The sequence below is a fragment of the Entelurus aequoreus genome, linkage group LG01, assembly GCF_033978785.1.
Source record: "Entelurus aequoreus isolate RoL-2023_Sb linkage group LG01, RoL_Eaeq_v1.1, whole genome shotgun sequence".
Taxonomy (NCBI): Eukaryota; Metazoa; Chordata; class Actinopteri; order Syngnathiformes; family Syngnathidae; genus Entelurus; species Entelurus aequoreus.
The window spans coordinates 94,038,572-94,065,756 of record NC_084731.1 but is presented as its reverse complement, the minus strand read 5'-3'; the positions used below and the strand labels follow the sequence as shown (position 1 = coordinate 94,065,756).

Sequence of the window (27,185 nt, the reverse complement as noted above, 5' to 3'; positions counted from 1 at the left end):
CCGGGTAGGGGACAGGACTCTGTCCCAGGTGGAGGAGTTTAAGTATCTCGGGGTCTTGTTCACGAGTGAGGGAAAGATGGAGAAGGAAATCAGCCGGAGAATCGGAGCAGCTGGGGCAGTATTGCAGTCTCTCTGCCGCACTGTTGTGACGAAACGGGAGCTGAGCCAGAAGGCAAAGCTCTCGGTCTACCGAGCTATCTACATTCCTACTCTCACCTATGGTCATGAAGTGTGGGTAATGACCGAAAGAATAAGATCGCGGATACAAGCGGCCGAAATGAGTTTCCTCAGAAGGGTGGCTGGCATCTCCCTGAGAGATAGGGTGAGAAGTGCAGTCACCCGAGAGAGACTCGGAGTAGAGCCGCTGCTCCTTCGCTTGGAAAGGAGCAAGCTTAGGTGGTTCGGGCATCTCGTGCGGATGCCTCACGAGCGTCTCCCTAGGGAAGTCCTCGTTGCACGTCCCACTGGGAGGAGGCCCCGCGGCAGGCCAAGGACCAGATGGGGGGATTACATCTCCTCTCTGGCCTGGGAACGCTTCGGGATTCCCCAGGAGGAAGTCGCAAATGTTGCTCTGGAGAGGGAAGTCCGGGGGTCTCTGCTGGAGCTGCTGTCCCCGCGACCCGATTCCGGATAAGCGGTTGAAGATGGATGGATGGATGGATTTTTGCAGATGATGTGGTCCTGATGGCTTCATCTGGCCAAGATCTTCAGCTCTCACTGGATCGGTTTGCAGCCGAGTGTGATGCGACTGGGATGGGAATCGGCACCTCCAAGTCCGAGTCCATGGTTCTCGCCAGGAAAAGGGCGAGAACGATGTAGTACAGAACACTGGCAACCACAGAGCGCAGCCTCCTCAGGAAGTACAGCCTGCTCTGTCCTTTCCTGTACAAGTGGTCTGTGTTAACAGTCCAGTCCAGCTTATTGTCCACCCACACCCGGAGGTACTTGAATGAGTCCACGGTCTGTACCTCAACTCCCTCGATCACAATAGGTTGTGACCTTGGACTCGACCTGCCAAAGTTAATGACCAGCTCCTTGGTTTTTGACGGATTGAGCTGCAAGAGGTTCCTGTGGCACCAGACAGCAAAGTCCCTCACCATGCTCCGAACCTCTCTGCCGTACTGCGGCCTAGCGGTGAGGTAGTTTGAAATCCAGGCCACCAGGCAGGGGTCCACTCGCATTCTGTCCAGCTTGTCCTGGAGAAGGTGCGGCTGGATAGTATTGAAGGCAGAATACCAGACAAACCGACCATCTCCGTCCTATCTTTGGCCGTATCACTCTTAGCCAGTTTTCCATTAATTACAGAGCTTTGCTTTTACTTTGGTTATGACTTTGTTGTTGTTGTTGAAGCTTTAGCCAAAACCAAATCCCAGAATGCTAAGTGGTTAAAAAGTCACTTGTGCCTTTTGGAGACCTTGAATTAATTTTTTTTTTTTTTTTTACTCTATCACTAATAGGCGACCTGCAACCAGTTTGGTGGGAATTTGGCATCCATCCACAACCAAGTGGAGGCATCAGTCATTAGTGGGGTCATCCTCAGTCAAGACATTTCTTTACCGTGGATTGGACTCCGAAATGAGGTGAAACAAAGTTGTCTTGTTCTCATAAGTATTTGTTGGTACTGTGTATAGAACATGAAAGATCTATCTTCTCATCCGCATACAAGGAAGGATGTGTGAGAATTGAGTGTTGCTACAGTGCACACCTACTTTATAAACACAGTACGGGCCAAAAGTTTGGACACACCTTCTCATTCAATGAGCTTTCTTTATTTTATGACTATTGCCAGTGAAGGCATCAAAACTATGAATGAACACATGCGGAGTTATACTTAACAATAAAAGGTGAAATAACTGAAAACATGTTTTATATTCTACTTTCTTTAAAATAGCCACCCTTTGTTCTGATTACAGTTTTGCACACTCTTGGCATTCTCTGAAATTCACCTGAAATGGTTTCCACTTCACAGGTGTCATAGTTTTGATACCTTCAGTGACAATCTACAATGTAAATAGTCATGAAAATAAAGAAAACACATTGAAATGAGAAAGGTGTGTCCGAACATTTGGCCTGTACTGTATATTTTAAAACGAGTATATCAAGTTCAATTTTTCAAGGACAGCCCTTTAGGTGCAGCGTCTCGTTTTTCCGGGGGTCCTCACAAGTACAGAAAAACATACCTCACTAAAGTTAAAGTTAAAGTACCAATGATTGTCACACACACTAGGTGTGGTGAAATGTGTCCTCTGCATTTGACCCATCCTCTTGATCACCCCCTGGGAGGTGAGGGGAGCAGTGGGCAGCAGCGGTGCCGCGCCCGGGAATTATTTTTGGTGATTTAACCCCCAATTCCAACCCTTGATGCTGAGTGCCAAGCAGGTAGGTAATGGGTCCCATTTTTTTTATAGTCTTTGGTGTGACTCGGCCGAGGTTTGAACTAATATATTAATGCCTTGTTCATCGATATTGCTAAAAATGAAAAGAAACATTAAACTATTAAAGGATATTGCTCCATAATCCATCAAGTCAGTTATTTTACCCAGCCCGAGTCGCACCGCATCAACCAGCTCTAACAACGCTCCCCTTCTCCCTTCAACCACCATTGCTGCCCCGGGACGGGAAGCTAACAATCTTGACAGTAAACATTTTAAAGATTATGTGTTTTTTTGTGCTGTTCCTTGCAGGATGGTGTGCATAGTGGTGAGTGGTCCAATTTGTCTTGGACTGACCAATCACAAGTTGACTTTCGTTTACGGCTGTCCAACGGTGGTGGAGAATGTGGAACACAGATTGTTATCGACGGTATGAGTTACATTTCTTCATATTGTATAGGGCTGCGCAGTATAGACAATATACAATATAAATGACGGTAGAGCTTTTAATACTATCGTTATATCGTAATAATACAAAATCCAAAACCAGTGAAGTTGGCACGTTGTGTAAATCGTAAATTGAAACAAAATACGATGAATTGCAAATCCTTTTCAACTTATATTCAATTGAATAGACTGCAAAGACAAGATATTTAATGTTCACACTGGAAAACTTTGCAAATAATAGCTAATTTGGAATTTGATGCCTGCAACATGTTTCAAAAAAGCTGGTACAAGTGTCAAAAAAAACTGAAAAAGTTGAGGAATGCTCATCAAACACTTATTTGGAACATCCCACAGGTGTGCAGGCTAATTGGGAACAGGTGGGTGCCATGATTGGGTATATAAGTAGATTCCATGAAATGCTCAGTCATTCACAAACAAGGATGGGGCGAGGGTCACCACTTTGTCAACAAATGCGTGAGCAAATTGTCCAACAGTTTAAGAACAACATTTCTCAACCAGCTATTGCAAGGAATTTAGGGATTTCACCATCTACGGTCCGTAATATCATCAAAGGGTTCAGAGAATCTGGAGAAATCACTGCACGTAAGCAGCTCAGGCGGTACAGCATCAAAAAGCGACATCAGTGTGTAAAGGATATCACCACAAGGGCTCAGGAACACTTCAGAAAACCACTGTCAGTAACTACAGTTGGTCGCTACATCTGTAAGTGCAAGTTAAAACTCTCCCATGCAAAGCGAAAGCCATTTATCAACAACACCCAGAAACGCAGCCGGCTTCTAAGATGGACTGATGCAAAGTGGAAAAGTGTTCTGTGGTCTGACGAGTCCACATTTCAAATTGTTTTTTGGATACTGTGAATGTCGTGTCTTTGCAGTGTACTCAATTGAATTGAAGTTGAAAAGGATTCGCAAATCATTGTATTCTGTTTTTATTTACGATTTACACAATGTTCAGTTTGTTTCCGTATTGGCCCTCTGAATAGGGGTCGTCACTCAGCATGGAAGGAATTACTAAAGAGATCTTTGATCTCAATGGGATTTTACCTGGTTAAATAAAGGCTAATAATAATAATAATACTCACAGTGCACTTTTTGCTTGTTTTATTTAGCGGCAGCAGCAGCAGCAAAAGCAGCGGCAGCAGCAGCGGCAGCAGCAGTAGCAGCAGCAGCAGGAGAAGCAGCAGAAGCAGCAGTAGCAGTAGCACTAGCAGCAGCAGCAGCAGCAGTAGGAGCATCAGTAGGTAAAAACCTAAAAGTAAACATGAACATAAAACAATGTATCTATCTTGAATCATCATAATGTAAATAATAGACATGAATTCATCAACTGAACCATAATGTTGTCAACCATGATATGACATACCGGTATTATCAATCACTGTGATTTTATCCTAACTTATTAATTTTAGCATTACATTTTATTATCACCATTAATTTATGTCATATAATGTTTTAAATGTGATCAGAATTATTTATAATGTCACCATGGTTCATGGAAAAACATACTAAAAAGACATACCGTATTTCCTTGAATAGCCGCAGGGGCGCTAATTAATTTAAAACCTCCTGTCACTCCGGCGTTTACCGGAAGCCGGCGGGATGGCCGTGCATGCGGTAATTATTTTAAAACCTCTTCTCACTCCGGCGTTTACCAAAAGGAATGTGGTAAATTTAGGCGTGTGCTTTGAGTGTGATGTAAGCATACCATCATGAAAAGCACATTTAATAAAAAATAAACGTTATTATGGTCTTACCTGTACTTATAAATGGAGTCCATTTGCAGCTCCTTCTGACCAAAAGCATCGATAACTTGTTTATAGAAGTCGTCCTTATTTTCTTTCTTCAGTTTTAAAAGTCTCTCTGTCTCGATGGAGATATTCCTTTAATTATTACCTCCTGCTTCCATTGAAAGTCCAGTTCAGAAAACTGTTTTATTTTAGATACCGGTATGTAATCCTCCATGTTAAAAGTTCAGGCAGAGGGAAAAAAAAAAAAATCTCTTGCTGCGTGTAGTCACTTCTTCTGCAGTACCGGAAGTCGCAAGAAGGATCACTAGCGCCCTCTACCACCAGGAGGCGGGAGTCATTTAATGACTTATACAGTTTTTGACACACGCAGCTACGGTATATTAATAAAACATAGCTGCTTACTGTTCTTTTTAGCATACTTGGACCTTAAATCCTACTGAATAGCTCTTTATCTTTTTTCCTTTGTGCGATTGCAAACTACTGAAAGCAGCTTCCTCCATTTTGAAAATGAGGACAGGTAAAGCGTCACTCGTGACGTAACGAATTTGACCCGGTGGAAGTTCTAGCCATATGCTAAATATTTTGCGAAACGAGTTTGATCCGGCGAAAATTATAGACATGCGGTAATAAAGAGAGAGACGTTCCTCCAGAGCCGTACTTCGGGGCTAACAACCTTCACTTTACCCGGAAGAGGGTCTTTACAGCTGAGGGTGAATGACGAGACCGGCGGTTTGTTGCAACTTTGTGACTTTATTGGACGCAGCCATCCACCAAGCTAGAGCACCTACACGCACTCACTGTCGCCGCTCCCTCACCTCTCTCGCCCACTCACTCACTGACGTCACTCACCTCTCATGCTGTCATATCTTAAAGGGCCACACACACACACACACACATACGCTACTCTCATAACAACTAACAAGACATCATGGTGAAGCCAGAAGTCGAGTTTCTTAACATGGAGACATTCTCAATACTTTTCTTTTGTCGAGCACAAAGAAAAGAACATTTTAGTTAAATGTAAGTTGTGTCTTGGATCAAAGATCCTATCTACTTAGAGTTCAAGTTAAAGTGCCATTATGTTGCAGCTATTTAAAATAGTTTTGTCAATTTGTTCTGGCCTGAAATAAATTGGCCCTTTGAAACATATCTTTGTCTTTGTGTGTTGTATGTAGACCACATTGTTTGTGTGTTGTATGTAGACCACATTGTTTGTGTGTTGTATGTAGACCACATTGTTTGTGTGTTGTATGTAGACCACATTGCTTTCTGAGTTCAGTGATGCAAATGCATGTCAAGTTGATCAACAGATTGTATTATTCTCCAGTGCAATAACAGCACTGAAATGAAGGCTAAAAGGGCATTAATGGGAGCCTTAAAAAAAGGGGGGGAAAAAGAAGTAACTAAATAGTTACTTTTCACAGTAACGCATTACTTTTTGGTGTAAGTAACTGAGTTAGTAACTGAGTTACTTTTGAAATAAAGTAACTAGTAATTGTAACTAGTTACTGGTTTTCAGTAACTAACCCAACACTGCTTACCAGTGGGGTATGCTGGTGACGAAGCACGCTGTTTTTACAAACGAAACAATGACGCCATTTTTAAAGCTACCTACATGGTCACCTGTCAGTGGTAGCCCCGCCCATCTTAAAGTCCCAGGTAAGTCCGCCATAAATACATATACACATAACAAATACACATAGTAAATCCAACACACAACGTGCCAACTTCACTGGTTTTGAGGTTTGTAATACAATACTATAAGACACACAATAAGACATGAGTCCACCTATTTAGGTGTAAACATAGAAAGAAAAAGATAGATCAGATGTAAGGCTTTACTTCCAAACGCTGAAAAAATATGCATGGAATGTTCTCCACAGCCTGAATATGAGGCTCTCTCTCTGGGCAATGTAAAGTATCTACACAACAGAAATATAAGTGCTTATTACATTTTATCAGAAGTGTAGCTAGAAATGTGTTACAAGAGAAAGTAACCAGATATTAACAGTAATCTAGCAAGTAGATTAATAATAGTTTTGACAAAATAATACAACCGGAAATTTTGTAATTTGTTACCTCATAAATCAACAGCTAAATTAGGAGCCTCTGTAACCCGTTTTGAGATAAATATTTGACCATTTATTTCCCAAATGATATATTTTAATATATATTGTTATTGAAAAAAGCTGCAATATACAGTATATTGCAATATACATTTTAGTGTTATGTTTACAGGAGGGAGTTGTGACGGCACAGAACCACAAGGGGGAAATATTGCTCTGTATTTATTAAATATATGAACAATATAATATAATACATAAAGAACAATATCATTAATTAAACAAAGGAATGGAGTGTGACAAAACCCAAAGGGGTGTATGGTGTAAGACTATGTGTAGGAATTAACTGCTGAGTGTTACCAGAGTGATGAGTGAGGAGGAACAAGGCATGAAGGCAGTCCGTGGGGCAGGCAGATGGTCAGGGCGAATGGCGAGGCATAGGGGGTCCGTAACCAAGCGGGGTCGAGGATCGAAGAGGCAGTTAGGCAAGCAGAGAAAACTATGGCTGACGAGACGCACAGCTCGTCGACGCGGGGACAAGGCAGACTAGGCTGGAGAGGATGACAAGGAAGAACAATGAGCATTCGGAGGGGAAACGCAGAGAGAGAGAAAGAGAGAGAGCATAAAGCTGGATAGTCGGCATACGGTACACGATAGAAGATTGAGTTCCGGCGAGGATCCTTGGATCCACTGGTCCTTATACCGCTCACCCTCATCAGTCCCAGTCGCCCACAGCCTTGCCGGTATGTGGGCGTGACGCGGCCAGCGTGAGCAGGGGCGTGTCTCGGCGCGTTGCCAACGGAGGTGCTGGCAGACCCAGCTGCCGGAGAAAAGCGGGTTCGAGCCCGTGCCGTGACAGTACCCCCCTCCTTATGGACAGATTCCAGATGTCAAGGGAGGGCAGAGGGGGGAACTGGTGGTGGGTCGCTGGCCTAAGTGTCCCCGAAACCATCGGGGACGAGTCTGGTGGCGGCGGCGAGTAGAACGGCCAAGGAGAAAAGCGTGTTCGAGCCAGCGCCGTGACATTTAGGCCATTTTTGCTTATTCCTCATATTTTGCTTTTATTCAGGACTCAATTGATGTACTGTAAGTTGACAAGGATTCGCAGATCATTGTATCCTGTTTTTATTTAGAATACAACAGGAACCCAACAGGTGGGCTCCCGGTTCGATCCCCACCTCCTACCAACCTCGTCACGTCCGTCGTGTCCTTGAGCAAGATACTTCAACCTTGCTCCCGATGGGTCGTCGGTTAGCGCCTTGCATGGCAGCTCCCGCCATCAGTGTGTGAATGTGTGTGTGAATGGGTGAATGTGGAAATAGTGCCAAAGGTAGAAAAGCGCTATACAAGTACAACCCATTTACCATTTATCATCCTTTGTGACTGATGTTTGTACATTTAACATTAAGACCTTCAATGAAGTTTTTACTGTTTTGTGTTTTTTAGAGGTCTCCTTTTGGAGTTTCAGACCTTGCGACGTAATCAGACCATTTGTGTGTGCCAGAGACGTGTACCAGTGTGTATCCATCTGCATGCAGGAGGTGGGGCTTTTGACTTTCCCGCAACAAGTACCTGTAAATCCACTGTAAAAAACAACAACCAAAAAACAAATAAATAATTCATTCATTTATATGATTTGGTATCCATTTATTTTGGGTATTGGTGCATGGAACGGTGATTCAGTGTTTGCAACCTGGCTGTGAAAATGTGACCAAATCTGCTAGATAAGACCTTCTGGAGGAAAGTTCTGTGGTCAGATGAAACAAAAATGCAGCTGTTTGGCCACAATACCCAGCGATATGTTTGGGGGAGAAAAGGTGAGGACTTCAATCCCAGGAACACCATTCCTACCGTCAAGCACGGTGGTGGTAGTATTATCTATCAATCAATCAATCAATGTTTACTTACATAACCCTAAATCACGAGTGTCTCAAAGGGCTGCACAAGCCACAACGACATCCTCGGCTCAGATCCCACCTCAGGGCAAGGAAAAACTCAACCCAATGGGACTCAACCCCCCCCCCCCCCGGGCGACCAGTGCAATGGACGTCGAGTGGATCTAGCATAATATTGTGAGAGTCCAGTCCATAGTGGATCTAACATAATAGTGAGAGTCCAGTCCATCGTGGATCTAACATAATAGTGTGAGAGTCAAGTCCATAGTGGATCTAACATAATAGTGTGAGAGTCAAGTCCATAGTGGATCTAACATAATAGTGTGAGAGTCAAGTCCATAGTGGATCTAACATAATAGTGTGAGAGTCCAGTCCATAATGGATCTAACATAATAGTGTGAGAGTCCAGTCCATAGTGGATCTAACATAATAGTGAGAGTCCAGTCCATAGTGGATCTAACATAATAGTGAGAGTCCAGTCCATAGTGGATCTAACATAATATTGTGGGAGTCCAGTCCATAGTGGATCTAACATAATAGTGAGAGTCCAGTCCATAGTGGATCTAACATAATAGTGAGAGTCCAGTCCATAGTGGATCTAACATAATAGTGAGAGTCCAGTCCATAATGGATCCAACATAATAGTGAGAGTCCAGTCCATAGTGGATCTAACATGATAGTGAGAGTCCAGTCCATAGTGGATCTAACATAATAGTGAGAGTCCAGTCCATAATGGATTTAACATAATAGTGAGAGTCCAGTCCATAGTGGATCTAACATAATAGTGAGAGTCCAGTCCATAATGGATCTAACATAATAGTGAGTGTCCAGTCCATAGTGGATCAAACATAATAGTGAGAGTCCAGTCCATAGTGGATCTAATATAATAGTGAGAGTCCAGTCCATAGAGGATCTAACATAATAGTAGGAGAGTCCAGTCCATAGTGGATCTAACATAATAGTGGGAGAGTCCAGTCCATAGTGGATCTAATATAATAGTGGGAGAGTCCAGTCCATAGTGGATCTAACATAATATTGTGAGAGTCCAGTCCATAGTGGATCTAACATAATAGTGAGAGTCCAGTCCATAGTGGATCTAACATAATAGTGAGAGAGTCCAGTCCATAGTGGATCTAACATAATAGTGTGAGAGTCCAGTCCATAGTGGATCTAACATAATAGTGAGAGTCCAGTCCATAGTGGATCTAACATAATAGTGAGAGTCCAGTCCGTAGTGGATCTAACATAATAGTGAGAGTCTAGTCCATAGTGGATCTAACATAATAGTGAGAGTCCAGTCCATAGTGGATCTAACATAATAGTGAGAGTCCAGTCCATAGTGGATCTAACATAATAGTGAGAGTCTAGTCCATAGTGGATCTAACATAATAGTGAGAGAGTCCAGTCCATAGTGGATCTAACATAATAGTGAGAGTGTAGTCCATAGTGGATCTAACATAATAGTGAGAGTCCAGTCCATAGTGGATCCAACATAATAGTGAGAGTCTAGTCCATAGTGGATCTAACATAATAGTGAGAGAGTCCAGTCCATAGTGGATCTAACATAATAGTGAGAGTGTAGTCCATAGTGGATCTAACAAAATAGTGAGAGTCCAGTCCATAGTGGATCTAACATAATAGTGAGAGTCCAGTCCATAGTGGATCTAACATAATAGTGAGAGAGTGAAGTGAATTATATTTATATAGCGTTTTTTCTCTAGTGACTCAAAGCGCTTTACATCGTGAAACCCAATATCTAAGTTACATTTAAACCAGTGTGGGTGGCACTGGGAGCAGGTGGGTAAAGTGTCTTTCCTAAGGACACAACGGCAGTGACCAGGATGGCGGAAGCGGGGATCGAACCTGGAACCCTCAAATTGCTGGCACGGCCACTCTACCAACTGAGCTATACCGCCCCGAGTACAGTCCATAGTGGATCTAACATAATAGTGAGAGTCCAGTCCATAGTGGATCTAACATAAGAGTGTGAGAGTCCAGTCCATAGTGGATCTAACATAATAGTGAGAGTCCAGTCCATAGTGGATCTAATATAATAGTGAGAGTCCAGTCCATAGAGGATCTAACATAATAGTAGGAGAGTCCAGTCCATAGTGGATCTAATATAATAGTGAGAGTCCAGTCCATAGTGGATCTAACATAATAGTGTGAGAGTCCAGTCCATAGTGGATCTAACATAATAGTGAGAGTCCAGTCCATAGTGGATCTAACATAATAGTGAGAGTCCAGTCCATAGTGGATCTAACATAATAGTGTGAGAGTCCAGTCCATAGTGGATCAAACATAATAGTGAGAGTCCAGTCCATAGTGGATCTAATATAATAGTGAGAGTCCAGTCCATAGAGGATCTAACATAATAGTAGGAGAGTCCAGTCCATAGTGGATCTAATATAATAGTGGGAGAGTCCAGTCCATAGTGGATCTAACATAATAGTGAGAGTCCAGTCCATAGTGGATCTAACATAATAGTGAGAGTCCAGTCCATAGTGGATCTAACATAATAGTGAGAGTCCAGTCCATAGTGGATCTAACATAATAGTGTGAGAGTCCAGTCCATAGTGGATCAAACATAATAGTGAGAGTCCAGTCCATAGTGGATCTAATATAATAGTGAGAGTCCAGTCCATAGAGGATCTAACATAATAGACTTAAAATGACTTGGCCATTTTCGAAACTTCCACCAATTCCACATTTTTCAACCGATTCAAACCATTCCACCTTCAACACATTCCACCATCCTGGAAATTTAAACTACCCTTTTCCCACAAGTTCAAAACAATTCCCATATTTCCCAGCATTTCAGGTTTTCCGGGACATTTTTCCCATTAAAAATGACTTGGCCATTTTACAAACTTCCCCATTTTTCAACCGATTTAAACCGTTCCACCTTCAACACATTCCACCATCCTGGAAATTTAAACTACCCTTTTTCCCAAGTTCAAAACAATTCCCATATTTCCCACAATTCCAGGTTTCCGGGGACATTTTTCCCATTCAAAATGACTTGGCCATTTTCCAAACTTCCACCATTTCCACATTTTTCAACCGATTCAAACCATTCCACCTTCAACACATTCCACCATCTTGGAAATTTAAACTACCCCTTTCTCCCAAGTTCAAACAATTCCCAAATTTCCCAGAATTCCAGGTTTTACGGAACATTTTTCCCATTCAGAATGACTTGGCCATTTTCCAAACTTCCACCATTTTCACATTTTTCATCCGATTCAAACCATTCCACCTTCAACACATTCCACCATAATGGAAATTTAAACTACCCTTTTACCCCAAGTTTAAAACAATTCCCAGATTTCTCGGAATTCCAGGTTTTCCAGGACATTTTTCCGTTTCAAAATGACTTGGCTATTTTCCAAACTTCCACCATTTCCACAGTTTTTAACCGATTTAAACAGTTCCACCTTCAACACATTCCACCATCCTGGAAATTAAAACTACCCATTTTTACTAAGTTCAAAACAATTCCCAGATTTCTCAGAATTCCAGTTTTTCCAGGACATTTTTCCATTTCAAAATGACATGGCCATTTTCCAAACTTCCACCATTTCCACATTTTTCAACCGATTCAAACCATTCCATCTTCTACACGTTCCACCATCCTGGAAAATTAAACTCCCTTTTTTCCCAAGTTCAAAACAATTCCCAGATTTCCCAGAATTCCAGGTTCTCCGGGACATTTTTCCCATTCAAAATGACTTTGCCATTTTCCAAAACTTCCACCATTTCCACATTTTTCAACCGATTCAAACTGTTCCACCTTCAACACATTCCACCATCTTGGAAATTGAAACTACCTTTTTTTCCCAAGTTCAAAACAATTCCCAGAATTCCAGGTTTACTGGGACATTTTTTACCATTCAAAATGACTTGGCCATTTTCCAAACTTCCAACATTTCCACAGTTTTCATCCGATTCAAACCATTCCACCTTCAACACATTCCACCATTTTGGAAATTTAAACTACCGTTTTTCCCAAGTTCAAAACAATTCCCAGATTTCCCAGAATTCCAGGTTATCCGGGACATTGTTCCCATTCAAAATGACTTGGCCATTTTCCAAACTTCCACCATTTCCACATTTTTCAACCGCTTCAAACCATTCCACCTTCAACACATTCCAACATCCTGGAAATTTAAAATACCCCTTTTTCCCAAGTTCAAAACAATTCCCAAATTTCCCAGAATTCCAGGTTCTCCATGACATTTTTCCCATTCAAAGTGACTTGGCCATTTTCCAAACTTCCACCATTTCCACATTTTTCACCCGATTCAAACCATTCCACCTTCAATACATTCCACCAAAAATTCAAATTAATTCAAATTCTAATTGTATTTCAAATAATCAAAATAATTTTGGTAGAAGTCGACAGTTTTACGGGAATAAAGCTGTGACGTTTTAAAAAGAAAAAACAAAACACTGAAATTAAACTTGAAATATTTCAATATTAATGTATTTTTAGCCAGAGTCTTGCCCAATAGTCGTCGTGCACGTGTGCAGTGTCAAAGTAACATGGCCAACTAGTGGCCCGGCATGCATATTACACCCTTCCCACTCCTTTTTGCAGCTGTGTGCAAACAGGAAGTGTTGTTGAAGAATAGAAACAAAAAAAGGATCATACCTCAACAGCCAACAGTCTGTTCTCCAAATAGTCCATCAGGGCCTGGTGGTAGACCTGGGCCCTACACAGGGTCCAGCCGGTGGACAGCAGCAGCAGAATCAACACCGGCTTCATTGTGCTCTCATCGGGAGTCCTTCTGGAACTTCTCGCTCCAAGCGAGTGGGATCAAGACGGAGATTTTCCGGGTCCTTGAGCCTGGTTCTCTCCTGGAATGTTTTCTCAGGGAGGAGCCTGCTGGAGGAGACCTCACACGGTCATGTTCCCCCTTCGTCTTCATTTCGTAGGAATTGAAGGGACAAGCGGTAGAAAATGGATGGATGGATGACTTGCATCGCTCAGTCCACAAAAACATGTTCCTCCATATTTCCATCTTAGTGCTTTATCATTAGAATTAATATCACAAATGCAAAAGGCACCTTTTTTTCCACAGTAGCCGTATTTTTCGGACTATAAGTCGCAGTTTTTTTCACAGTTTGGGTGCGACTTATACTCAGGAGCGACTTATGTGTGAGATTATTAACACATGACCGTGAAATATCAAATAATATTATTTAGCTCATTCACGTAAGAGACTAGACGTATAAGATTTCCTGGGATTTAGCGATTAGGAGTGACAGATTGTTTGGTAAACGTATAGCATGTTCTATATGTTATAGTTATTTGAATGACTCTTACCATAATATGTTACGTTAACATACCAGGCACCTTCTCAGTTGGTTATTTATGCCTCATATAATGTAGACTTATTCAGCCTGTTGTTCACTATTCTTTATTTATTTTAAATTGCCTTTCAAATGTCTATTCTTGGTGTTGGCTTTCATCAAATAAATTTTCCCCAAAAATGCGACTTATACTCTAGTGCGACTTATATATGTTTTTTTTTCCTTCTTTATTATGGATTTTCGGCCGGTGCGACTTATACTCCGGAGCGACTTATAGTCCGAAAAATACGGTAAAAACGATAAAGGGACAGCAAGTGTAACATAAATCGAATTATCAAATACAAACTTGGATCATTCTCAACATACTAGGGTTGTCCCGATACCAATATTTTGATACCAAAATGTATTTTGATACTTCTCTAAATAAAGGGGACCACAACAAATGACATTATTGCCTTTATTTGAACAAAAAATCACTATTTTGTCAACATTATAAAGCAGTGGTCCCCAACCTTTTTGTAGCTGGGGACCGGTCAATAATTGAAAATTTGTCCCACGGGGGGTGGAATTATTTTTTTTATTTTTTATTTTTCATAAAGAAATACAATCATGTGTGCTTACGGACTGTATCCCTGCAGACTGTATTGATCTATATTGATATATAATGTATATATTGTGCTTTTTATTTTGATTAATTAAGAAAAAAAAAAACTTATTTTTTTTTTTTTTTTTTTTTTTTTTTTTTAAATTTCTTGCGCGGCCCGGTATCAATCGGTGGTTGAGGACCACTGTTATAAAGGACAAACTGTAAAAATGGATGATTTAATCCACTTGTTCATTTACTGTTAATATCTGCTTATTCTCCGTTTCAACATGTTCTATCTACACTTCTGTTAAAATGTAATAATCACTTTTTCACTTCTGTTTTAAATAATGAAATACTACTGAATGGAAACAACTTGCAGGAAAAGTGTGTGTCTTCGATGTTTCTTTGGTCGACAGTTCTCAAGTGTGGCCAACAGCGAATGTCAAAGCAGCCGCATTTCCGTATTTTACCAGTTGGGTGCAAAAATCATGTCATCGTAATTACTCATTTCAGGTGAATGCCAGCCACACCCACAATCTGGTTCAACTTGTGTTTGTTTTGCGAGAATACCACGTTTGCTTCCTTATGGTTACCAAACACTAATTATGACGTAACGCAACTTGGAATCAAAACGACACAATAGTCACCCGACCGGAAAAACTACGAATCTGTGAAAATTGTAATGTTTGCAACGTCCTCAAGGTAACATTTTTCGAAACAAAAATATAACAAGGACACCACCTTGTTACCATTAGTGGTTTAATAGAACACATTTGCCTGACAATCGTCTGTATTTTTCACGTTTACAAAGTTTATTAAAAAATAAAATGATTGACAGCTGTCACTCATACAACAGCAGTCCAAGAGAAGCAACGAGCAATTTGCAGTCATGTTGTTGTTATGGTAAACTAGAAGAGGTAATTCTTGAATGCTCGTTGTGAATGCTCCAATGCTGAAGTTGAACTGAAATGCTGACAGAATGTAGTATAAATGTACAAATAGTTGGAATGGTTTGAATGTTGAAGAGTTTGAATTTCCAGGAAAACCGGAATTTGGTTTGGAACTTGGGAAAGTGTTGGTTTGAATGTCCAGGATGAGTGGAATGTGTTGATGTTGGAACGGTTTGAATAGGTTGAACAATGTGGGAATTGTGCAACTTGGAACAATGTCCCATTCATTTCAATGAGAAATGTCCTTGAAATTTGGGAATTTGGGGAAAAGCAGGGGTTTTTTTGGAAAATTAGTAAGAGCATGAATGTCCTGAATGAGCTGAATTGGTTGGTGTTGGAATTGTTTAAATCGGGTAAGAGATGTTGAAGTAGTAACAGTTTTTAATTGAGAAATTCCTGGAATTTCGGGAAAACCGGGAATTTTTATAGTTCCTTAACCAACTTGGTTTTTGTCCTGAATATGAGGAGTGTTTTGATGGGTTGAAAAATGTGAAAGAAGTAGTCGAAATTAAGGGTGGAAATAGGTTACCAAAAAACAGGAATTCCTGGAAATTTGTTGAATGTGGAAATATGGTAGTTTGAATATCCAAGATGAGTTGAATGTGTTGAAGGTGGAATGGAATATCCAAGATGAGTTGAATGTGTTGAAGGTGGAATGGTTTGAATGTTGAAGAGTTTGAATTTCCAGGAAAACCGGAATTTGGTTTGGAACTTGGGAAAGTGTTCGTTTGAATGTCCAGAATGAGTTGAATGTGATGATGTTGGAATGGTTTGAATAGGTTGAAAAATGTGGGAATTGTGCAACTTGCAAAGATGTCCCATTCATTTCAATGGGAAATTCCCGGAAATTTTGAAATTTGGGGGAAAGCGGGATTTTATCGAAAATGATTAGAAGCATGAATGTCCTGAATGAGCTGAATTGGTTGGTGTTGGAATTGTTTAAATCGGCCAAGAAATGTTGAAGTCGTAACAGTTTTTCAATTGAGAAATGGTATTACGGTAAAAGCGGGAATTTTTTTGAAAATGATATAAAACTTGAATGTTCTGAATGAGTGGTTGGTGTTGGAATTTTTCAAATCGGTCCAGAAATGTTGGAGTAGTACCATGAGAAATTGTATTAAGGAGTTCCTGGAATTTCGGGAAAACCGGGAATTTTTGCAGTCCTGATTAAGAGGAATGCTTTGACGGTGCAACGGTTGAAATGGGTTGAAAAATGTGGAAGGAGTAACTATCCAAATGTTGAAGAGTTTGAATTTCCAGGAAAACCGGAATTTGGTTTGGAACTTGGGAAAATGTTCGTTTGAATGTCCAGGATGAGTGGAATGTGTTGATGTTGGAATGGTTTGAATAGCAAAAATGTGGGAATTGTGCAACTTGGAAAGATGTCCCATTCATTTCAATGAGAACTTCCCGGAAATTTGGGAATTTGGGGGAAAAGCGGGATCTTATCCAAAATGATTGGATGAGTGGAATGTGTTGAATGGGTTTGAATAGATTGAAAAATGTGGAAATGGTGAATGTTTGAACAAATGGCCAATTAATTTTGAATGGGAAAAATGTCCCGGAAAACTGGGAATTCTGGGAAATCTGGGAATTTGTCAAGGGAAAGCCCGCCATTTCCCGATTAGGCTGAATAGGTTGAAAAATGTGGGAATTGTGCAATTTGCAAAAATGTCCCAATCATTTCAATGGGAACTTCCTGGAAATTTGGAAATTTTGGGAAAAGTTGGATTTTATTGAAAATGATTAGCAGCATGAATGTCCTGAATGAGCTGAATTGGTTGGTGTTGGAATTGTTTAAATCGGTCAAGAAATGTTGAAGTAGTAACAGTTTTTCAATTGAGAAATGGTATGACGGGATTTCTGTCAAAGCAGGAATTTTTGGGAAAATGGTATAAAACTTGAATGTTCTGAATAAGTTAAATTGGTTGGTGTTGGAATTTTTCAAATTGGTCCAGAAATGTTGAAGTATTAACATGAGAAATGGTATTAAGGAATTCCTGGAATTTCAGGAAAACCGGGAATTTTTGCAGTCCTGATTAAGAGGAATGTTTTGACGGTGCAACGGTTGAAATGGGTTGAAAAATGTGGAAGGAGTAACTATCCAAATGTTGAAGAGTTTGAATTTCCAGGAAAACCGGAATTTGGTTTGGAACTTTGGGAAAGTGTTCGTGTGAATGTCCAGGATGAGTGGAATGTGTTGATGTTAGGTTGACAAATGTGGAAATGGTGAATGTTTGGAAAAAATGGCCAATTAATTCTGAATGGGAAAAATGTCCTGGAAAACTGGGAAATCTGGGAAATCTGGGAATTTGTCAAGGGAAAGCCCGCCATTCCCCGTTTAAGGCTGAATAGGTTGAAAAATGTGGGAATTGTGCAACTTGGAAAGATGTCCCATTCATTTCAATGGGAACTTCCTGGAAATTTGAGAATTTTGGGAAAAGCCGGATTTTATTGAGTATGATTAAAAGCATGAATGTCCTGAATGAGCTGAATTGGTTGGTGTTGGAATTCTTTAAATCGGTCAAGAAATGTTGAAGTAGTAACAGTTTTTAATTGAGAAATGGTATTATGAGATTTCGGTAAAAGCGGGAATTTTTTCATTAAAAAAACAACTTTGTGTTTTTGTCCTGATTAAGAGGAATGTTTTGACGGTGGAACGGTTGAAATGGGTTGAAAAATGTGGAAGGAGTAGTCGACAGAAAAAAGGGTGGAAATAGGGCTTTGGAAAACCAGGAATTTTGGAAAATCCTGGAATTTTTTTTTACTTAGAAAAAGGGTACTTTGAATGTCCAGGATGAGTGGAATGTGTTGATGTTGGAATGGTTAGAATGGGTTGAAAAATGTGGGAATTGTGCAACTTGCAAAAATGTCCCATTCATTTCAATGGGAACTTCCTGGAAATTTGGAAATTTGGGGAAAAGCGGGATTTTATTGAAAATGATTAAGAGCATGAATGTCCTGAATGAGCTGATTTGGTTGGTGTTGGAATTGTTTAAATCGGGCAAGAAATGTTGAAGTAGTAACAGTTTTTAATTGAGAAATTTCTGGAATTTCGGGAAAACCGGGAATTTTTATAGTTCCTTAACCAACTTGGTTTTTGTCCTGAATATGAGGAGTGTTTTGATGGGTTGAAAAATGTGAAAGAAGTCGTCGAAATTAAGGGTGGAAATAGGTTACCAAAAAACAGGAATTCCTGGAAATTTGTTGAATGTGGAAATATGGTTGTTTGAATATCCAAGATGAGTTGAATGTGTTGAAGGTGGAATGGAATATCCAAGATGAGTTGAATGTGTTGAAGGTGGAATGGTTTGAATGTTGAAGAGTTTGAATTTCCAGGAAAACCGGAATTTGGTTTGGAACTTGGGAAAGTGTTCGTTTGAATGTCCAGAATGAGTTGAATGTGATGATGTTGGAATGGTTTGAATAGGTTGAAAAATGTGGGAATTGTGCAACTTGTAAAGATGTCCCATTCATTTCAATGGGAAATTCCCGGAAATTTGGAAATTTTGGGGAAAGCGGGATTTTATCGAAAATGATTAGAAGCATGAATGTCCTGAATGAGCTGAATTGGTTGGTGTTGGAATTGTTTAAATCGGCCAAGAAATGTTGAAGTAGTAACAGTTTTTCAATTGAGAAATGGTATGACGGGATTTCGGTAAAAGCGGGAATTTTTTTGAAAATGGTATAACACTTGAATGTTCTAAATGAGTTAAATTGGTTGGTGTTGGAATTTTTCAAATCGGTCCAGAAATGTTGAAGTGGTAACATGAGAAATGGTATTAAAGAGTTCCTGGAATTTCGGGAAAACCGGGAATTTTTGCAATTCCCAAAAATTCCCGCTTTTACCGAAATCCCGTCATACCATTTCTCAATTGAAAAACTGTTACTACTTCAACATTTCTTGACCGATTCAAACGATTCCAACACCAACCAATTCAGCTCATTCAGGACATTCATGCTATTAATCATTTTCAATAAAATCCAGCTTTTCCCCAAATTCCCTACGTTCCAGGAAAGTTCCCATTGAAATGAATGGGACATTTTTGCAAGTTGCACAATTCCCACATTTTTCAACCTGTTCAGCCTAATCGGGGAATGGCGGGCTTTCCCTTGACAAATTCCCAGATTTACCAGATTTACCCCAGGACAACATTTTTTTTCCAGGATTTTCCAGAATTCCTGGTTTTCCACCCTTTTTTCTGTCGACTACTCCTTCCACATTTTTCAACCCCATTTTAACCGTTCCACCGTCAAAACAGAGTTCATTTTTGAATTACAAAAATTCCCGGTTTTCCCGGAATTCCAGGAACTCCTTAATACCATTTCTCATGTTACTACTTCAACATTTCTGGACCGATTTGAAAAATTCCAACACCTACCAATTTAATTCATTTAGAACATTCAAGTGTTACACCATTTTCCCAAAAATTCCCGCTTTTACCGAAATCCCGTCATACCATTTCTCAATTGGAGAACTGTTACTACTTCAACATTTCCTGACCGATTTAAACGATTCCAACACCAACCAATTCAGCTCATTCAGGACATTCATGCTGCTAATCATTTTCAATAAAATCCAGCTTTTCCCCAAATTCCCTACTTTCCAGGAAAGTTCCCATTGAAATGAATGGGACATTTTTCCAAGTTGCACAATTCCCACATTTTTCAACCTATTCAGCCTTAAACGGGGAATGGCAGGCGTTCCCTTGACAAATTCCCAGATTTCCCAGTTTTCCAGGACATTTTTCCCATTCAAAATTAATTGGCCATTTTTTTCAAACATTCACCATTTGCACATGTTTCAACCTTTTCAAACCTCTTCAACACATTCCACTCATCCTGGACATTCAAAGTACCCCTTTTTCTAAGTTAAACATTTTTTTCCAGGATTTTCCAGAATTCCTGGTTTTCCAAAGCCCTATTTCCACCCTTTTTTTCTGTCGACTACTCCTTCCACATTTTTCAACCCCATTTTAACCGTTCCACCGTCAAAACATTCCTCTTAATCAGGACAGAAACACAAAGTTGTTTTTTTAATTACAAAAATTCCCGTTTTTCCCGGAATTCCAGGAAATCCTTAATACCATTTCTCACGTTACTACTTCAACATTTCTGGACCGATTTGAAAAATTCCAACACCAACCAATTTAATTCATTTAGAACATTCAAGTGTTATACCATTTTCCCAAAAATTCCCGCTTTTACCGAAATCCCGTCATACCATTTGTCAATTGAAAAACTGTTACCACTTCAACATTTCTTGACCGATTTAAACGATTCCAACACCAACCAATTCAGCTCATTCAGGACATTCATGCTGCTAATCATTTTCAATAAAATCCCGCTTTTCCCTAAATTTCCAAATTTACAGAAAGTTCCCATTGAAATGAATGGGGCATTTTTCCAAGTTGCACAATTCCCACATGTTTCAACCTATTCAGCCTAATCGGGAAATGGTGGGCTTTCCCTTGACAAATTCCCAGATTTCCCAGAATTCCCAGTTTTCCAGGACATTTTTCCCATTTAAAACGAATTGGCCATTTTCCCAAACATTCACCATTTCCACATTTGTATACCTGTTCAAACCCCTTCAACACATTCCACTCATCCTGGACATTCAAAGTACCCCTTTTCTAAGTTAAAACAATTTTTCCAGGATTTTCCAAAATTTTTGGTTTTCCACAGTCCTATTTCCACCATTTTTTTCTGTCGACTACTCCTTCCACATTTTCCAACCCCATTTTAACCGTTCCACCGTCAAAACATTCCTCTTAATCAGGACAAAAAAACAGAGTTGTTTTTTGAATTACAAAAATTCCCGGTTTTCCCGGTTTTCCCGGAATTCCAGGAACTCCTTAACACCATTTCTCATGTTACTACTTCAACATTTCTGGACCGATTTGAAAAATTCCAACACCAACCAATTTAATATTTAGAACATTCAAGTGTTATACCATTTTCCCAAAAAATTCCCGTCATACCATTTCTCAATTGAAAAACTGTTACCACTTCAACATTTCTTGACCGATTTAAACGATTCCAACACCAACCAATTCAGATCATTCAGGACATTCATGCTATTAATCATTTTCAATAAAATCCAGCTTTTCCCCAAATTCCCTACTTTCCAGGAATGTTCCCATTGAAATGAATGGGACATTTTTCCAAGTTGCACAATTCCCACATTTTTCCACCTATTCAGCCTTAAACGGGGAATGGTGGGCGTTCCCTTGACAAATTCCCAGATTCCCCAGATTTTCCAGTTTTCCAGGACATTTTTCCCCATTCAAAATTAATTGGCCATTTTTTCCAAACATTCACCATTTCCACATTTTTCAACCTATTCAAACCCCTTCAACACATTCCACACATCCTGGACATTCAAAGTACCCCTTTTTCTAAGTTAAAAATTTTTTTCCAGGATTTTCCAGAATTCCTGGTTTTCCAAAGCCCTATTTCCACCCTTTTTTTCTGTCGACTACTCCTTCCACATTTTTCAACCCCATTTTAACCGTTCCACCATCAAAACATTCCTCTCAATCAGGACAAAAAAACAGAGTTATTTTTTGAATTACAAAAATTCCCGGTTTTCCCGGAATTCCAGGAACTCCTTAATACCATTTCTCATGTTACTACTTCAACATTTCTGGACCGATTTGAAAAATTCCAACACCAACCAATTCAATATTTAGAACATTCAAGTGTTATACCATTTTCCCAAAAATTCCCGCTTTTACAGAAATCCCGTCATACCATTTCTCAATTGAAAAACTGTTACTACTTCAACATTTCTTGACCGATTTAAACGATTCCAACACCAACCAATTCAGCTCATTCAGGACATTCATGCTATTAATCATTTTCAATAAAATCCAGCTTTTCCCCCAAATTTCCAAAATTCCAGGAAGTTCCCATTGAAATGAATGGGCCATTTTTTCAAGTTGCACAATTCTCACATTTTCCAACCTATTCAGCCTAATCAGGAAATGGCGGGCTTTCCCTTGACAAATTCCCAGATTTCCCAGTTTTCCAGGACTTTTTTCCCATTCAGAATTAATTGGCCATTTTTACCAAACATTCACCATTTCCAGATTTTTCAACCTATTCAAACCCCTTCAACACATTCCACTCATCCTGGACATTCAAAGTACCCCTTTTTCTAAGTTAAAACATTTGTTTCCAGGATTTTCCAGAATTCCTGGTTTTCCAAAGCCCTATTTCCACTCTTTTTTCTGTCGACTACTCCTTCCAAATTTTTCAACCCCATTTTAACCGTTCCACCGTCAAAACGTTCCTTTTAATCAGGACAAAAAAACAGAGTAGTTTTTTTATTACAAAAATTCCCGGTTTTCCCGGAATTCCAGGAAATCTTTAATACCATTTCTCATGTTACTACTTCAACATTTCTGGACCGATTTGAAAAATTCCAACACCAACCAATTTAATTCATTTAGAACATTCAAGTGTTATACCATTTTCCCAAAAATTCCCGCTTTTACCGAAATCCCGTCATACCATTTCTCAATTGAAAAACTGTTACCACTTCAACATTTCTTGACCGATTTAAACGATTCCAACACCAACCAATTCAGCTCATTCAGGACATTCATGCTCCTAATCATTTTCAATAAAATCCAGCTTTTCCCCAAATTCCTAACTTTCCAGGAAATTTTCCATTGAAATGAATGGGACATTTTTCCAAGTTGCACAATTCCTACATTTTTCAACCTGTTCAGCCTAATCGGGGAATGGCGGGCTTTCCCTTGACAAATTCCCATATTTCCCAGATTCACCCCAGGACAACATTTTTTTCCAGGATTTTCCAGAATTCCTGGTTTTCCACCCTTTTTTCTGTCGACTACTCCTTCCACATTTTTCAACCCCATTTTAACCGTTCCACCGTCAAAACGTTCCTTTTAATCAGGACAAAAAAACAGAGTAGTTTTTTTATTACAAAAATTCCCAGTTTTCCCGGAATTCCAGGAAATCTTTAATACCATTTCTCATGTTACTACTTCAACATTTCTGGACCGATTTGAAAAATTCCAACACCAACCAATTTAATTCATTTAGAACATTCAAATGTTATACCATTTTCCCAAAAATTCCCGCTTTTACCGAAATCCCGTCATACCATTTCTCAATTGAAAAACTGTTACCACTTCAACATTTCTTGACCGATTTAAACGATTCCAACACCAACCAATTCAGCTCATTCAGGACATTCATGCTCCTAATCATTTTCAATAAAATCCCGCTTTTCCCCAAATTTCCAAATTTACAGAAAGTTCCCATTGAAATGAATGGGGCATTTTTCCAAGTTGCACAATTCCCACATATTTCCACCATTTTTTTCTGTCGACTACTCCTTCCACATTTTCCAACCCCATTTTAACCGTTCCACTGTCAAAACATTCCTCTTAATCAGGACAAAAAAACAGAGTTGTTTTTTGAATTACAAAAATTCCCGGTTTTCCCGGTTTTCCCGGAATTCCAGGAACTCCTTAACACCATTTCTCATGTTACTACTTCAACATTTCTGGACCGATTTGAAAAATTCCAACACCAACCAATTTAATATTTAGAACATTCAAGTGTTATACCATTTTCCCAAAAAATTCCCGCTTTTACCGAAATCCCGTCATACCATTTCTCAATTGAAAAACTGTTACCACTTCAACATTTCTTGACCGATTTAAATGATTCCAACACCAACCAATTCAGTTCATTCAGGATATTCATGCTATTAATCATTTTCAATAAAATCCAGCTTTTCCCCAAATTCCCTACTTTCCAGGAAAATTCCCATTGAAATGAATGGGACATTTTTCCAAGTTGCACAATTCCCACATTTTTCAACCTATTCAGCCTTAAACGGGGAATGGCGGGCGTTCCCTTGACAAATTCCCAGATTTCCCAGTTTTCCGGGACATTTTTCCCATTCAAAATTAATTGGCCATTTTTTCCAAACATTCACCATTTCCACATTTTTCAACCTATTCAAACCCCTTCAACACATTCCACTCATCCTGGAAATTCTAAGTACTCTTTTTCAAAGTTAAAGCATTTTTTTCCAGGATTTTCCAGAATTCCTGGTTTTCCAAAGCCCTATTTACACCCTTTTTTTCTGTTGACTACTCCTCCCACATTTTTCAACCCCATTTTAACCGTTCCACCGTCAAAACATTCCTCTTAATCAGGACAAAAAAACAGAGTTGTTTTTTTAATTACAAAAATTCCCGGTTTTCCCAGAATTCCAAGATTTCCTTAATACCATTTCTCATGTTACTACTTCAACATTTCTGGACCGATTAGAAAATTCCAACACCGACCAATTCATTTAGAACATTCAAGTGTTATACCATTTTCCCAAAAATTCCCGTTTTTACCGAAATCCCGTCATACCATTTCTCAATTGAAAAACTGTTACCACTTCAACATTTCTTGACCGATTTAAATGATTCCAACACCAACCAATTCAGTTCATTCAGGATATTCATGCTATTAATCATTTTCAATAAAATCCAGCTTTTTCCCCAAATTCCCTACTTTCCAGGAAAATTCCCATTGAAATGAATGGGACATTTTTCCAAGTTGCACAATTCCCACATTTTTCAACCTATTCAGCCTTAAACGGGGAATGGCGGGCGTTCCCTTGACAAATTCCCAGATTTCCCAGTTTTCCGGGACATTTTTCCCATTCAAAATTAATTGGCCATTTTTTCCAAACATTCACCATTTCCACATTTTTCAACCTATTCAAACCCCTTCAACACATTCCACTCATCCTGGAAATTCTAAGTACTCTTTTTCAAAGTTAAAGCATTTTTTTCCAGGATTTTCCAGAATTCCTGGTTTTCCAAAGCCCTATTTACACCCTTTTTTTCTGTTGACTACTCCTCCCACATTTTTCAACCCCATTTTAACCGTTCCACCGTCAAAACATTCCTCTTAATCAGGACAAAAAAATAGAGTTGTTTTTTTAATTACAAAAATTCCCGGTTTTCCCAGAATTCCAAGATTTCCTTAATACCATTTCTCATGTTACTACTTCAACATTTCTGGACCGATTAGAAAAATTCCAACACCGACCAATTCATTTAGAACATTCAAGTGTTATACCATTTTCCCAAAAATTCCCGTTTTTACCGAAATCCCGTCATACCATTTCTCAATTGAAAAACTGTTACTACTTCAACATTTCTTGACCGATTTAAACGATTCCAACACCAACCAATTCAGAACATTCAGGACATTCATGCTGCTAATCATTTTCAATAAAATCCAGCTTTTCCCCAAATTCCCTACTTTCCAGGAAAGTTCCCATTGAAATGAATGGGACATTTTTCTAAGTTGCACAATTCCCACATTTTTCAACCTATTCAGCCTTAAACGGGGAATGGCGGGCGTTCCCTTGACAAATTCCCAGATTTCCCAGTTTTCCAGGACATTTTTCCATTCAGAATTAATTGGCCATTTTTACCAAACATTCACCATTTCCACATTTTTCAACCTATTCAAACCCCTTCAACACATTCCACTCATCCTGGACATTCAAAATACCCTTTTTCTAAGTTAAACATGTTTTTTTCCAGGATTTTCCAGAAGTCCTGTTTTTCCAAAGCCCTATTTCCACCCTTTTTTTCTGTCGACTACTCCTTACACATTTTGCAACCCCATTTTAACCGTTCCACCGTCAAAACATTCCTCTTAATCAGGACAAAAAAACAGAGTTCTTTTTTGAATTACAAAAATTCCCGGTTTTCCCGGAATTCCAGGAACTCCTTAATACCATTTCTCACGTTACTACTTCAACATTTCTGGACCGATTTGAAAAATTCCAACACCAACCAATTTAATTAATTTAGAACATTCAAGTGTTTTACCATTTTCCAAAAAATTCCCGCTTTTACCGAAATCCCGTCATACCATTTCTCAATTGAAGAACTGTTACTACTTCAACATTTCTTGACCGATTTAAACGATTCCAACACCAACCAATTCAGATCATTCAGGACATTCATGCTATTAATCATTTTCAATAAAATCCAGCTTTTCCCCAAATTCCCTACTTTCCAGGAAAGTTCCCATTGAAATGAATGGGACATTTTTCCAAGTTGCACAATTCCCACATTTTTCAACCTGTTCAGCCTTAAACGGGAAATGGCGGGCGTTCCCTTGACAAATTCCCAGATTTCCCAGTTTTCCAGGACATTTTTCCCATTCAGAATTAATCTGCCATTTTTTCCAAACAATCACCATTTCCACATTTTTCAACCTATTCAAACCTCTTCAACACACTCCACTCATCCTGGACATTCAAAGTACCCTTTTTCTAAGTTAAAACATTTTTTCCAGGATTTTCCAGAATTCCTGGTTTTCCAAAGCCCTGTTTCCACCCTTTTTTTCTGTCGACTACTCCTTCCACATTTTTCAACCCCATTTGAACCATTCCACCGTCAAAACATTCCTCTTAATCAGGATAAAAAAACAGTTGTTTTTTTAATCACAAAAATTCCCGGTTTTCCCGGAATTCCAGGAACTCCTTAATACCATTTCTCATGTTACTACTTCAACATTTCTGGACCGATTTGAAAAATTCCAACACCAATCGTTTAGAACATTCAAGTGTTATACCATTTTCCCAAAAATTCCCGCTTTTACCGAAATCCTGTCATACCATTTCTCAATTGAAAAACTGTTATCACTTCAACATTTCTTGACCGATTTAAACGATTCCAACACCAACCAATTCAGTTCATTCAGGATATTCATGCTCCTAATC

At 39.3% G+C, this 27,185-nt stretch overlaps 2 protein-coding genes across 3 annotated transcripts in view; both read left to right on the top strand.

Annotated features, from left to right (window-relative positions):
- LOC133646051 (mucin-19-like) overlaps window positions 1–8,260 on the top strand; it is a 44,955-nt gene extending 36,695 nt beyond the window's left edge. The window contains exons 5-8 of the mRNA XM_062041029.1: window positions 1,458–1,580; window positions 2,685–2,802; window positions 3,949–4,080; window positions 8,097–8,260. Of these exons, the coding sequence (XP_061897013.1) occupies window positions 1,458–1,580; window positions 2,685–2,802; window positions 3,949–4,080; window positions 8,097–8,239 (516 nt within the window). The 3' untranslated portion in view covers window positions 8,240–8,260. The remainder of the gene's footprint in view (window positions 1–1,457; window positions 1,581–2,684; window positions 2,803–3,948; window positions 4,081–8,096) is intronic.
- LOC133659759 (receptor tyrosine-protein kinase erbB-4-like) overlaps window positions 1–27,185 on the top strand; it is a 173,896-nt gene that overhangs the window by 95,812 nt on the left and 50,899 nt on the right. The window lies entirely within an intron of this gene.